We start from the raw sequence: 15,520 nt of genomic DNA on the forward strand, positions 1-15,520 counted from the left end.
GTGACCCATGTGGGAATCAGAGCATTCAGTGAGAGACAGGGCATTAGGGAGAAAGAAACTCATTGAAAGATACTAAAGCCCACAGTTTTCTTATGGCCATATTCTCTCTTTATTTCAGTTCAGAAACGTTATTTGTCCAATTCGCCTGATACAAGATTAGAGCAACGTATGTGATCAAAGTGACATCTCATAATCTAGCCGAATTGGCTAGAAGAAACACTGTGATAAATGTGCATAGTTAAATTAAAAATAGAATTTATCTGGGGGAGGTAACAAATCGTCATGCTTCTTTATCGTCACCTCTAGGTCAGGCATTTGCTAGGCTGGCTACGACTAGGAGAGGAAACGTTTTGGGTGTTTCATTTGGTCTAGCAATTCAGGAAGCTCAAGGAGGGAAGTGAAGGAGTCATCTCTCCGAATTTCATAGTAAAATCAAAGGAAAGCGATCGTGGCTTTTAAATTTGTTCTGAAGGCACCTGAATGGCAGCATTTGTAAAAGGGAAGCTTTTGAAAATTCAAATTGTGCATTTTCCACCCAAACATGCTTGCTTGGCTTTTTACACACATGCACACACGCATGGCCTCGCTATCAGTGGATATATTTACCCCATCTGTGAAAATGGAAATAGGATCGTATTAAAAACACTCAAAAGTGTTTAAGTAGAATGTATACCGTTGAGGAAGAAAATTACCACATAAAATTTATGCAAATTTATTTCTTGTTTCTTTGGTAATGGGCCAAAATAGGAAAAGCCAATATTCAGATTTCAGCTTTATACTCCTTATTTCCTCTGGACTTTGGTAATATTTATCTTTATCAAATTGAGAGGACAGTGAAGAATATGCAATGCTTGAGCACCATGGGAAATACAGTTTAGATATTTGTTAAAGCTATGAATAGAAAAGGATACTATAATCATCGAAACCAGTAAAATAATGACAGATAAATTTATTTTGCATTTTGTTTCCTATATGTTAGGAGCATGTTAAGTCTCACCAAAGAATGTAAAGCATTTAAAAGGTTACTTATCATTTAAAAACACATTTTATTATAATTTAAAGAGAGAATATGGTTTAAAATAATTTATTTCTAATGGCAATAATTCTGAGTAAAATATAATATTATTAGTTGTGATTTATTTAAATTTATAATACATTTTCCCCGTGGGTTCTTTTTCCTTATCTCTGACATTTCAAAACAAGACAAAAGAGATTTGAAAAAAAAAATTAAAACGATTTAGAAATATTTAGTTGGTTCAAAGCCCGTTCATTTAAAGAAAGTCTCATTCATGAAAATGTCCTAATTTTTTCTAAACACCGGACCCAGGAAAAGTTTAACGTTCTGACCTGTTTTACAAATCTCACTTTTAATTAGAACTTTTATTTGTTTCTACATTATTAAAAAGCTCTCTTTCTTGAAACACTGAAAATAACTGCAAATTCCTTTTAAGTTTACTTGGTAACGGCTTGGACGGTGAGACATATATGAGACTCCCAAAGTAACAATAATGAGTAACTCAAAGGTAATACCCCAGTCAAAGAAAATTAATCTTCCATTGCCAATAGCTGAGGTTTTGTTCCTTATCCATCCACTCTGGAAGAATTTACAATAGCAAAGTTATAGAAAACAGACATGAACTAAAATTGACACCATCAGGTTCAGATCCATTTTCATACATTTTATTTTCTGACAATACCAATTTTCTCCATATAATGAGTTTTTGTGGTAATTTATTGCTTGGCTGTCTCCAGCCTGGAGCTAAGAAGTATTAAAAAAAAGGAAGAAAAAAGTGCTATTTAGCATGAAAATATTTGAGAAACATATAACTAAAAAAAAAGAAATACAGCAAAATGGTAAGATTTTTTGACTATGGTGTAAATGTGAAGACAGGAGGCTCTTATCCAAAGGCTTCTCTTGCTGTAACACTTTTTAGAATTAACTTGACATATTTTTTTTCATTAAAAAGACTCTTATTTAATCTGACAATTATGCACACTTTACCTAAAAAAGGTGCTCTTTTAGGTCTCTTTTTAGAAACAACGCGATTTATTCAGATTTTAGTTCAATTTTTTGGAACTGTTAAAATAATGGTTAAAAATCTTTAAGCTGCTCTTTTGTTTACACATGAAAATAATTTATTTCCTTTTTAGGAAATCTTATGAAATGGCATTGGGGAAGTTCCTTAACCTCAGTATCCTCATCTGGGGAAAAAAAGGTTTTAGACCACTAGCTGTTGTTCAAGGTCTGCCCAATCTATGGGTGTGCTCTGGAATCTCTCAGATTCTTACACAGTAACAAAAAAATAGCGCTAAAGCCAGTGTTTGCTTATGTACCTAATCCTCACGTCATATGTTTAATTGTGCTAAAGGAAAAAGAGTATTTATTTTCAACGATTATATTAAATAACCACAGACTGTATCGAACAATCTCCTATTTCACTAGAAAGGAATGCTAAATTAATGGACACTCCCTCAGATCGATTTTCATGAAAAATCAAACCATTAGATGAACAATAACAAGCAACACGTTTTCAGAATCTTAAGGCTTTTCCTTTCAATCCTGGGTTATCTAAATGGCAAATCAGTTACTATAGAAGGAAGCCATATCAAAAGCTATGAATGAAGGTGGGAGAAAGGTTTATTGGACTCGTTTTCTCACCTGTGGCACTACTGACATCTGGGGCCAGATCATTCTCTGCTAGGGGTTGCCCTCCTCTGCACGGGAGGATGTTGAGCAGCATCTCTCTGTTCTACCCACAAGACACCAGTTAGCCCTGCCTCCTGCCCTCGAGTCGTGACAACCAAAACTGTCCCCAGACTTTGCCAAATATCTCCCAAGGGGATGAGGGGATAGGAGGGAAAAGGAGAAGAGGAATCGTCCCTGGTTGAGAACTACTGAGTTAGGTTGAACCAAGTAATCCTCTATTTTTAGTGGGCCTAGATCTGTGATCTCAGAATCACCTGGAGGGCTTGTTTCTACCACACAGGGATCCAGAGATTCTGGGGGTGCAGCTTACATCCCCTCCATGACGTGTACTTCGGTTGCCCCCTCTCATCTCTGTCCAGCGTATGAGAGTAAAGCAAAATAAATAAAGCAGTTTTTAAAAGCCTAAGGCATCCTGGGCTAACCAGATGAAATCCATTTCCCTTACGACTGCCACCTTTGAGCTAATTTCTGCACTCATGAGCTTTCCCTTGAGTTACGAATGCACGTAACCATTTTACTGGCAGTCATGGCACCAGAATATCGTTCTCTTTCTTCGACTATTTGGGAGAAAACTGATACAAGTTGTGAGAGTTGCTGTCCTTCTGACTATTATGAGGGGAAGGAAGGGCCAGGCTGTAGCACAGAGCAGTGAAGAGCATCCTCTGTTTCCCTTTCTATAAATGCCACCTACACGTTGTAGACGTGTAGTCTTTTTTTTTTTCCCCCAAACGAACAGCAATCCTTTACTTAAGAAATAATGTTCTAAATCACTCTGAATGGTAAGGCGGTCCTAGTTCTGAAAAAGGGGACTCTTTGGTGAAGATCAGATGCATAGAAACCTGCTTCTTCCACCTGCCAAAATGGTTCCATGTCTCAGGCCCAAGCCTTAGCATGAAGACAGCCTCTTGGCTTACACTTCACCTTACACCTTACACTTCATAAAATGCTCTTGCATACGTGATCTTGAGTGATCCTAGTCAATCTCGTAATCGAGGCAGAGCAGGTGTCTTTATCCCCATGTTACATATGAAGAGACTGGCCCAGGGACATTATGAGACTGGTCCTGGCCAGTTATTGATTAAGGGGAGCTAGACTTTGAGTCTGTTGACTCCAAAGCCAGTGCTTTTTCCATATCATTTCACAAAAAATGGTGCTCAGCAGAGCTACAGCCGTAAAGCCATAATAATAATCTTCAGATTCCATGCAGTTAGGACTCTTTGCAAGGCCTGTCTCTTAAGAAACAAAACAAAACAAAACACAAATCTACTATGCTGTGTTCATGCAGGTCTGACAAACAGCAGTAAGGCAGTCATCCTTCTTAGCAAGCTACCTAAGATTGACAAAGCCATATATTTTTCTAATGGAAAAATGTCTCCACAGATAAGGAAATAAAGTCACTTAACTCGCCAGGATTCATTAACTAAAGTTGATGTTGCTGCTGCTGCTGTAGTTAATGTCCCACAAAATTAATCTAACAATACCCAGTAACTCCTTGTTCACAAATCACACACTATAAATTTGGAGTGCTTTAGAATGATGTCTCTTTTCTTTGTTAGTAAAACTGCCATCCCCTCGCAAAGCTGGTGAGTTCAGGTTAAGGGCTGGGCTTTGCTATTGGAAGATGCTGGAATGAGAAATCGCCAATAACAAAGCACTAATGCTTCTCTTTAGCCAGACTCGAACGTTGGAGAAGTGACATTTTGGCTCAGGAGGAAGGTCTCTGGAGCTTACATGGGTGTCTGAGGACCTCAGGCTGGCTGCAGTTGAAGGGGCTCGCCTTCCAGCAGACCACTCCAGAGGACTAAACTTTAAATCTGTGATCCAACAGGCCGCCTCTCTGAATGTCAACACCAGGAAATCAGCTTTATATTTACATCTCGTGACAGCATGACCAAGAAAAGGTAATACTAACCTCATCTATCGCTTTCTTATAGCTCTGAGATAGGAGGAACCCAATCCAGAAGAATCCACAGGAGAGGGAAAACCCAGAAGAAAGGCAGCAGGTTAGACACAAAATGGGAATTGTTAGTACACAACTGATAAATGCAAAAGAGTGGGGAGAACCTCAACCCTGGGCGGGGGCAAATCCCCATCGTTACTACTCTTACTGTGCCTCCCGACTTCAACATGTACAGAGCAGAGTAAACCAAAAAAGTCTTCACATTCATTTAATAGAAAAGGTTCTCCGAAATTTCAAATAAAGTAAGTGCATAGTAACTCATCCCAAATTAATTTCCAACTTTCACATGTCAGCCGCTATGCTCTTATTTCTTTTGCTAAAGCTAATGGGGTCTGTTATGTCTCAGCAAATGAAGCTAGATTTCAAGTTGTCAAACCATGCTTATCACATTTTGGTCCGGAAAAATATAGTCCTGAAGGCATGAGAAACAGCAAAAATTACATTGATTCATATGGAAAATAATACGGGGAGAGGGTGGAGTAGACAAGAGAAACCCACAGAAAGTGCCCACATCTCCTTAACTGCCAGCTTTCACATCTTTTTGCCAAAGCTGCCGAGTAGAAATTATGTAATGCTAGGAGTTATTTCTCCCCCTTTTTTAATCTCTAAAGTAGTGCTAATGATCAGCAAAATGCCTAAAGGCAGATAAGCAATCCAAAATCTGTTCAGTTCTTTCTGGATGGCTTCCTTCTGGGTGCTTCTAGCATCCATTCTTCTTAATCTCAGTAAGTTTTGTCTCAGAGTCATGAGTGTATCCCCAACTACTTTATCCTATGGTTTCTCTGGTAACTTAAAAGAGTTCAAAAGCACTCACAGCTGGTCGACTAGGTCGGGTAATATCCCTGGATTCTTCTGGCTTCACCTTGGAAGGCTCGTGGGGGAGCACAGGTGATCCTTCCGACTTACTGTTAGCTAGATAGAAAAACAGGGGCCAAGAAAAATAATGACCATCACAAAGTGTTGACTCAAGTTCTGGAGTTCTGTGGTGAGTCATCCTTCAGGATTACTCAGGGAATACGTCATTCACTTGGGCAAATCCTCAAACACATCTGTGAACAAATTGTTAATATTCGGGCAAACACATTTAGGCCTGTAACCTGGAAGTCACTATTAATAATAAGAAAAATTGGCAAGCACCACTACCACCGCCATTTACTGAGTGCTAAATGTGCATCACGCTTAATGCTAAATGCCTTCCAGGTCAACTGTCTCATCGGATTCTTGATCCAACCCAATGTGCGGCACCCTTTTCCCATTTTACAGTTCCATATAGACTTAGATGGCATACTAGCCTAGGGCTATGCTGGAATTATGGGCAGAGTTGGGATTCTGTTTTATCCGAGCCCACTTCTAGGTTATTACACTAAACCAACTTCTGTGTTAACATTCTATGCTCGGCTGCTTCTTTGACCACCTACCCATCAGGATAGGTTATTTTGAAGGGATAGAAATCTATTTCATTTGATGGAATGTTTTTTAAACAGGAGGCAGGGGTTGTCTGGGTCCTTTAAGGAAGAAAGAATAACGTGGGAACAGGAAGGAGAGTGTCGGTGGCAAAAGGGGAGATTCCCAGAGTAGAGGTACAGAGCAAGGGTGGGGGAGGGCTCCCCAACAGCTACAGAGTAAAGAGCATCTCTCCGATTTACTGATGGTAGACAAAATCAACCTGGCACAGGAGAGATTCTTTTGTTTTAAACTGGGCTTTCCCGGGCACAAACACACCAGGGATACAGCAGTGTTTTTAACCCAGAAGACCTAGAGGCCAAAGGAGAGAAGATATGAAGTAAACCCAAACCAGATCAGAGAATTAAAATGATAGGCCTAACTTTTAGTTTCCTTTAGTTTGCTCTAAGGATATTATGTTGCTTATAAAGAAAAGAAAAAGTGGGTGAGTTTACTAAATTAAGCAAATTTATATTTGAATTAAAGCAACAAAAGCACACATAGCTATGGGCTGGGCCACACCAATGTCTGAGGAATGCATATGGGGGCAGCCACATCCCAGTCCAGCGACATGAGCACCACATGTCAGGTTTCAGCCTTTTCAAAACAGACATACAGTGATTTTACTTATTTAAAACCTTCGGAAGATATTAGGGGCCCGACTCTGTGTCTAATGAAAGAAAAAAAAATAAAGTACTGGTGTTTTTTTCTCAGGCAGAGAAATTTGTTAATATCTATCAAATTACACTTTGCAAAGTTCTAGTGTTTATTGCTTGGAAGCAAAATTATCTTTCTGAAGGAGGTTGTTCAGAAAGAGTCCGTTTTGTCGCGAGAAACGATGTGTTGTGTGTAATTAGCTGGACACGCTGCTGTCTTTCACAAGCTCCTTCATTAATGAAAACTGAACAGTGATGGAAGACTTGAATAAATGGTCAGAGAGGCTCATTTTTTATTCCTCTTTAGTAGCAATAACCTGAAGAGTCAAATACACTTTTTAAGTCAAAGAGTTTACTTCTTCTCTAAAGCGTATGTATTCTCCATTAACCTTTACCAAATTCCACTTTGAGAGATTCCCAAGTATCATGAGCAATACTCAGAATCCCGAAAAGGGACGATGGGCGTATCGGGGAGGGGGTACTAGGGGGTATCTGAACCTTGAAACAGGCAACAAGGGGCAATGGGAATTCAGGTGACTCACAAGTGATTATATTTTCAAACAGGGCCAATAATCTATGATCTTCCTGGAAGACCATGTCATCGGCAAAGAGAAAAGATTTAGTCCAAACTGTGGTGTCACACATGCAACTGGGGCTGGTGGTCCTCTCGTCTACGGAGACCGAGGCTGCGGGCAGAGAGGACTGTGCAGCATCGCACGGTGGGGGCCACGCCAGGAGCGGGGGGCACAGAGGTCAGGGAGTCAGCGGAGCCCGCGGCTCTCGGCCCCAGGCAGTGCTGTCCGGGGAAAGCTTACCTCGAACTCTGGTCCGTTCGCTGGACCCCGCTTGCGATCCAGGCTGGGAGCCCCCTTGGGAGCTGGGCTGGGAGCTGGGAGTGCTGGAGCTAGAGGAACTGCCGCTGCTGGTCCTCTGCAAGGGGCTCTCCAAGACGGGCTCCGTTCTCCGGAGGTCAGGGTTGCTGTACGGAAGGCAGAGCACGGTGACTACACCCCCAGACCTTGCCACTCACAGACACAAGCACAGTCCAGTCCCGCCCCCATGCAGAGGAGCAACGATGGCCCTTGTGCCACCACGCACTGGAAGGGTCCACGGAAATGCCAGTCCTGAGGGTCTCCGTGGAGCGCCCAGCCTGATACTGCCAGGCGGGTCCTGGGTCATCACGCTAAGGTGTGGGCTCTGAAATGGTGTTCTCCTCGGGAGGCTTTCTCTTAAACCCTTATTCTCATGTTCATCATAAAAAAAGATCTTGAAAAATATTAAAAGATTAAAAAAAGAGAGAAAGCCACACATGCAATCTCTGGCCCAGGAGACAGCCAACTATGTTTTGTTATTTGGTATAGTATCTTCTAGAATTCTTTCTTCTGTATACATAGGAGCATGCTGTATGTTCAGTTTTGCAGCTTGCTTTTTCCCCTTCGGATGGCATCGTGAGCAGCTTCTGCTTACCAAACAATAATGGCTGCAGAGCAGGCCAGTGTATGGATGAGTTAGTTTAACCGTTCCTCGACGGTTGGATATTAAGGTGCCTCTACTACGCTGGCCTGACGCATAAGGCTGAGAGGGGTATCTCCAGGCATACAAGTACTCAATCACATCTCCTTCCTGGAACTGGAATTCCTGGGTGGAAGGACGTGAACTGGCAGGTGTGCACCGCATAGGTCTGTATGTGAGTGTGTAATGACGGTATCACCAGTTTTCGCCGAAGCGTATGAAACGGTCCATCTTACTGAATTCTTAGCCACACTTTATTATGAGCAGTTCATTGATTTGTAAAAAAAAAAAAAAAGTGCCCTGTTTTAAAACATTACTACTGAAGGAGAGTAATTTTTATTCTCCTTTATTTACCATTTATAACTCCTCTGTGAATTACTTAATCATGGTCTTTGCTTATGTAGTTAGTGGTGTATTTGCATTTTTAAATTTATTTCAGGAAGCCTTTATATACTTTGGCTCTTATCAAAGGGAGGGATGTTTTATTTTATTTTTTTAAGATTTTATTTATTCATGACAGACAGAGAGAGAGAGAGAGAGAGAGAGAGAGAGGCAGAGACACAGGCACACAGGCGGAGGGAGAAGGAGGCTCCATGCAGGGAGCCCGATGTGGGACTCGATCCTGGGTCTCCAGGATCAGGCCCTGGGCTGAAGGCGGTGCTAAACCGCTGAGCCACCCGGGCTGCCTAAGGGAGGGATGTTTTAAAATCATTATTATTAAGCACTAATTTAAGAACAAATGCTAGGAGTCACCGCTTGTTATAAAATCTTACTGTATTATTCACTTTCATACCTTAAGTGCCCCCCAAATAGTGGTATTTACTAGCTCGCTCAGTTGGTTATACCAAGCACTGGCTCAGGCATTTGAGATATGATAATAAACATGACACACGCCCTTGTCATCTGCCGCTTGGTCAGACACAGCCAAACTCGCCCATGCTCTGCCCGCAGTGAGCACCGGGCCAACAGAGGGGCATGGAACAGGGCCACCTAGGCCACTTCTGATCATATACCTGCTATCCACCTGCCAGGGGGCGTGACATCGGGCCCCTCCACGTTCCCGATGTCTTGAGTTCTCCAAACAGAATTGCATGTCCTTGCTAAACAGAGTCACCGTAGTGTGACCATGGACTCTGATTGTAATGCAATTAAGTCATGTTAAAATGTAATTTTATGCCTTCCTTTCCCTCCACTCATTTCAAGAATGTCAAGCGCACTCTGACCTGTGTTGGGTACCCCATGTTTCATGTATAAAAATGAAAATAATAACGGTCCCTTCCCTCGAGACAATAGCATTTTAGTGTACTAAAAATCTGGCCACAGAATGGCATCATTCTAGCAGCAACTAGACCAAATGATTTCTTTTAGAAAACACAAGACCTCTGCTTTTTGGTGATGTATCTACCAAAAATATTTCATTGACTTACAAATATTTTAAAATATTGGGTTATCGGAAGACATGGCTAGTGGCCCTGGAAAACATATGTAAAAATAAATATGTCCTCATAACCTATTAGCTTTGATCATATAAATATAGGATTTATGACAATATTTATCCTTTTAAGTTTTTATTGGTAAAGGATTTGCTAAGTCAACCCAGCAGTATGATCAACTGCAGCAGAACTGATGATCAAACTTAAGGAAAATGTTTAAGATTCTCAATATTTTTACAGAACTCCTTTGTGCAGTAATTACTTTTGAAAACTGCCAGCACTTAATTGGTTTAAATAGATTTGGATCCATACTGGAAGTGGCCCTGATTTGGAGACTACCTAAAATGAAAAATGTATAATACTTACGCAACAGCCTACTTTGGAATTCTCCTTAAGAAAACAATCTTATCTCCTTTTATTTCCAAAAATAAATTCTTTCCCATGGTCCTCTTTTATTAAATAGTGGTGGACAGGAATTATTTAGATATAATTAATAAAGCCCCCCAAACACTTTTTCTAAAAAGTCTATTGCTAACCAACTGTATTGCAGATTGAAGGTGACAGGCAAGCGAAAGCTTCTTGATAATTGCTTTCACTTTGTAGACTGGTAATGTAGTGTTTTTTGTATATATATATAATATTATATGTATTTTAATATATATATATATTAAAAAAACAGCTATTAAGAGAAGGGTGACTGTGAGCTCTGAGATTTTTTTCCTCCTGTGGCTGTGATGTGGCAGCGGGACCCAGCTGTTTGCTTGAACACAACACCTTTCTATGAAGCACCTACTTTGTGAGTCTCGTTGGACCCGTATGAGGGATGGAGGAGAGCACAGGACACAGGCGCAAGGGGCAACATAATTCTCGAGATTTATTTATTCTCGAGATGGGAAACATGCAGCGGAGATAACAGTGGATAAGGCCCATCTCTGCAGGCTGCATGTGAAAGAACCTGTAAGTGATGTTGGAGTTTGGGGAACGATGGATGCAGCCTGGGGTGGTCGAGGTGGTGCCAAGACGGAGACAGGACTTGACTGGGCCTTGGGGGGTGAGCAGGAAGTCTGGGGGAAGCTCCTGAGCTAGGACACTGGGCTTGCTGGCATAGGGAGGACACTGGCCTGCTGGCGTACGGCGTCTGCATCCGCTTACCCTGGAAAGGTGGCTCAGCAGAAGGAACGGATGGCTTGGGGAGCGGTCCTGCGGGGCTGGGGGAGCTCATAGGCCTCCCGGTGCAGACTGAGCAGGTGGGGGGCGGCCACCTACCCACGATGAGGCCTGGGCCAGGGCTGCCAGGGAGGGGCATGGAATTGGCAGGACCAGCTGGGATGTGCAGGCCTCTCTGATGGGACTCGGAGCCTCTCTGGGTGTGAAGTTAATTGGTTCCCACGGGCATTAAACCCCCGATCTGGGCTTCCTTAGGGCTTCCTCCTCACCGGAGCTAACCAGCGTGGGTGCTGATCTTAGGAGGCTGCTGTTTTTGCTGCTGGAGACTGAAAGAAGTGTTTAGTTTCTACGTAACCACATACAGAAATTGGGAAAACTTTAAAATGCTTTTTCTACTTCATTTTTTTGGGGCGGGGGGGGGAGTAGAAGTATTTTGAGAAAATGTTACACCACTCGTATTTCTCTTTTCCTTATTATGTAGTAATATGGTCTGGCCGTGGGGCCAAGGGGTCTGACATGAATGCCTTTAGAGGGAATTTCAGAAGAATTCTATGAAATAACAGATTTCCTTTGTTCACATCTTAACTGAAACTACTCAGATCCAAATGTGTAACAACTTGAAAACATTCACATATATTTCTTAAATGCCAACTTTTAGTTCATACATTTGCCATCCCACAGACAATGCTATAAAACACACAGTAAAGTGGAAATGTGGCAATTATTCCATTTACCCGACTCATATAAAAAGTCGAAACAGAAAATTAGGATCACAAAGTGATTTCTTGGCCCAAATACTTGGGCCAAGTCTATAATTAACTGGCTGACAGCCAAAATTCACTTTACTTTGTTCTTTGATGACACAGCCAGTGAGAACAAATGAGGCATGGGAAGATAGGTTTGGGACGGGACAGAGAATTATTTTTTGAAATTAAGCATTTAGTCATTGGGTGTTGACCAGGTGTTTCTGGCTTAATTTAAATCTCTTCATATTCTAAATGTGCTTGTTTGATCAAATATTAATTTGCTTTAGAGGAACACACGAATCAAAGTTAAATATTCAAGTACCTGGGAATTTTTTAAGACAGTGTTTCAAAAAATGAACAAATCAAATCTTGATCTAGACTCAGCTGGTCACCTTGACAACATAAGGCACCCGGGAGTCCATGCAGCAGGTAAGAAAGAACTGCAGGCTGACGTGTGCCTGTGTGAGAAGGAAGAGGGGAACGGGCAGGCGGGGGTGGGGGGTGGGGGGTGGGGGGGGTGGCGGCACGGTGACTGGGTTGTCACGCAGACTTTGGCCATGTAGGATGGGAAATGTCAAATGCATATAATGACGTTAGCACCAGCTTGGGTAGGAAAGTCTGGGGCCTATAAATAGATCCCATGGGACAACTATTTTTGTTTTATTTATTTTTTAAAGATTTTATTTACTTATTTGGCAGAGAGAGAGAGAGAGAGAGAGAGGGAGAGAGAAAGGGAGAGAGACCACAAGCAGGGGGAGTGGTGGGGAGACAGAGAAGCAGGCTCCCTGGTGAGCAGAGAGCCCGACTTGGGGCTCGATCCCAGGACCCTGAGGTCATGACCTGAGCCGAAGGCAGACGCTTCACCGACTGAGCCACCCAGGTGCCCTGATACACGTCTATTTTAAAACATATTCCTATAGGGCTCTTTTCGATTTGATGTAGTGTGTGTAGACAGGAGAAGAGTGACATACTTGGAAGTTTTTATCTGGGAGAAGGAAGGCTTTTGAAAATAGTAAAGCTCCGATGTTTTCCTCACGTTATAGGTACATGCTTGCATACTCCCACTTTAACTCACCTCAAGAATCTTCCCATTCAGGGTGCCAAGTAGTTTACTGATTTAAACATACTGTTTCCTATATTCTTAGAAATCATCACACATTCTGCAGTCACTGGGGAATATACACCATCTTGCACCTAGTACCTGGACGTCATTAGTACCTGAATTCAGGACGCAAAAACTAAGCTTTTTAACCATTAGCCTCTGTTTTCTATTCTTTCTTTTTTCTATCGACTTTGCACAAAAGTGGCTTCTTTCCCACTCATATCACAATATACACAGATAGAACTGCTCTCCTCGGTGGTTCTTCTCCAAGCAGGGACTTGGAGACGCAGGTTCCTCCTGGGTTCAGACACTGTTGCCTTAAACTTGTCGTCCCTAAGTCTGCCACAGAAGGAGAAGAGAGAGCCTCTGCCTTCTTTTGCTTTCTTTAGATAAGTCAATTCACAGATTTACCCCAAAGCAAAATAAGAAAGCAAGGCAAGTAACAGAGTTTTGCCCCTAATAATGCCCATAGCCCCAAAGAGTAGCAGGTAATGGTTTATCCTCTGACCCATGGGCCCTAGACTCAGGTGGTCTTGGTTGACTCACTGGCTCCCAAGGTCCCATGTGGCCCTTTGAATAGGGGGGGTCCCATGCCCCTCTACTGGGGACCCAGGAGGTCCCCAATATACATTTGCTGAATTTAGTAAATGAAAAAAAATAATAACAAAACATCCTGATTTTCTTATTTTATTAACATGTGTGGTTTTTCTTGGGATCCATTTTTTACTTTGCCAATTTCCCACTCTACCCTGAGGATCATTTTCAAGCAAGAGGGCTGGGAGGATAAAAAGGAATATTGACCAAATATAAGAAATATAGCTGATAAACATTGTAAATTATTGATTATTTAAAACAACCCCTTTTTATGGCTTTATGGATGGGCAATTGCCTGAAAAATGGTACAAAAAGAACTATGAGGACTTCATTAAGACCAGTGTAAAACAGGAGAGTCTGCTTTACAGTAATGCCCCCGGCCAGTCACATCTCCCACTGTCCATGCCCCCGTGTGTCTCCTTTACCCACTGACTCAGGGCTTGGCCATGTGATTGTGGTTGCCAATGGGACATCAGCAAAGGTGAAGCAAGCGAGGGCTGGAAACGTATTTGTGTACTGGGGCTTCTGGGACTTTCCCCGCCAGGAGGCTGTCCTGAGATCGCCAAACAATGAAGAAGACCAGGATGAGAGAGCACATGAAGGTACAGCTGACCCATCAGCTCAGTGCAGCCACATGGGGAAGCCCAAATGAGACCGGCAGAAAAACCTATTAGCCAACACACAGAATCGTAAGAAATTGGAAATCGTTGCTATTTCAGACCACTTAGTTTTTGGGTGTTTTATTATGAAGCAATCATGAGCTAAGAATTACATCTATCACAGTAGATAAGCCAAATCCTGAAACTTAAAAAAATGCAATCCAATCTAGAGTTGCAAAGTCTGATTCACATCTTAAGTGCTGGTCACTTGGAGATGGGGGCGGCAAGAAGCAGCGTTCAGTAGGATTACTGCACACGGCAGGGATGGGGAGGCTCCAGGGCCCTCTCCGACAATCCCTCTGACTTTCACTGTAGGTAAATAATTATTACCCCTTAGCTCCCTCCCTCCCTTCTCTGTAAGCAGAGAAATGTTAGCTGTCTCACAAAGTCCACATTCTTTGGACTAAGAACAAACTTAAGTGGTTCTGAGGGGGAAAAGCTCCTGTTTTACAAGCCAATGACCATCAAAAGCCAACTATCTTGGACCTAACGTCATTAAAATAACACTTCGGCGGGAACAAAGAGCTGCTTTTTATTTGATTATATAATGATAGTGCACTTTCTTTCTGGTGATAGGAGGGAAAAAGGCTTAGAGTTGAAATGAGGCTTGATTTACAGCAGCTAAAATTCTAAGCAACTGATCTGATGAACGGAGCCCTGGGGGCCGGGTCCAGAGGAATAAGAAGCACCGATAATCAGGGGCTCGCCGCTGCTTGAAGAGGGGGATCTGACAAAGTTCACCCCGGCAATCCCAGGGCTGCTGTTCCTCTCGCTCTGGTCACAGCACACTCTGGACTTTCTCAGCGCGGCTTAGCAACACCTGCTCGGGGTGAGGCTGACAAGTCCCTGGGAAAAAATGGCTCATGCGGAGCCTCCTGCCAGTGGCAATCCCACCCAGAACGGGCGAACTTCTTTGCCCTAAAGGGATTAATGTTCTTAGTACAGTTCCATCTTATTTATTGTGGACTGACCTCTTCCTAAAGCTCTTCACGTGACGAGGAAAATTAAAGCCGCACTATATCAAAATTCCATATATTAGAGGCAGACACAGATAATCCTCTCCTTCATTCCAGCCTCTCGTCCTTACTAGCAAGGGAGAGGCCTCCTCTTATGAACACAGGGGAGAACAATGCAACAGCCTGCCCAAGCTCACTCTTTTTATAGTCTCAGCAGAGACCATTTGCTATTTCGGTTGATCCTAAAAAGCGGTGCATTTATCATGAAAAAAATCAGAGGGAAGCTCGACAAACTAGAGCAGCAAATAGTGTCTGTTGCCACATAACACCAGCTCAGATACAGTAAAGGTGTTGTTTACTTTCCAGATTCTCTTGAGACCTCTACACCAGCCGGTAGGTGGATGCAGTTTCCTGACTGTAGGAATATCCATTGTTGATGGAAAATTCTAGGAGAGTACAGAGCCGTGGTGGAAGTAGAACTGTATCTGAGTGACCCTCCGTAATGCCAAGGAGGTGATTTCCTGCTAAGAAACAGTCTTTTTGTAACGTGCCAAGCTAGGAAGCTCTGCAGATGGCCACTGATGG

The 15,520-nt window shown here is 42.5% G+C and overlaps 1 protein-coding gene across 8 annotated transcripts in view; it reads right to left on the reverse strand.

Annotated features, from left to right (window-relative positions):
- Positions 1–15,520, reverse strand: part of TNIK (TRAF2 and NCK interacting kinase) — a 376,625-nt gene that overhangs the window by 36,715 nt on the left and 324,390 nt on the right. For 5 of the 8 annotated variants that reach the window (XM_025425582.3, XM_025425579.3, XM_025425578.3 and 2 more), the window contains 3 exons: positions 7,582–7,745; positions 5,482–5,579; positions 4,620–4,643 (listed from right to left, as the gene is read on the reverse strand). In XM_025425582.3, the coding sequence (XP_025281367.1) occupies positions 4,620–4,643; positions 5,482–5,579; positions 7,582–7,745 (286 nt within the window). The remainder of the gene's footprint in view (positions 1–4,619; positions 4,644–5,481; positions 5,580–7,581; positions 7,746–15,520) is intronic. The other 3 variants (XM_025425581.3, XM_025425577.3, XM_025425583.3) reach the window with 1 other exon arrangement.

This window comes from Canis lupus, chromosome 34, assembly GCF_003254725.2.
Source record: "Canis lupus dingo isolate Sandy chromosome 34, ASM325472v2, whole genome shotgun sequence".
Taxonomy (NCBI): domain Eukaryota; kingdom Metazoa; phylum Chordata; class Mammalia; order Carnivora; family Canidae; genus Canis; species Canis lupus.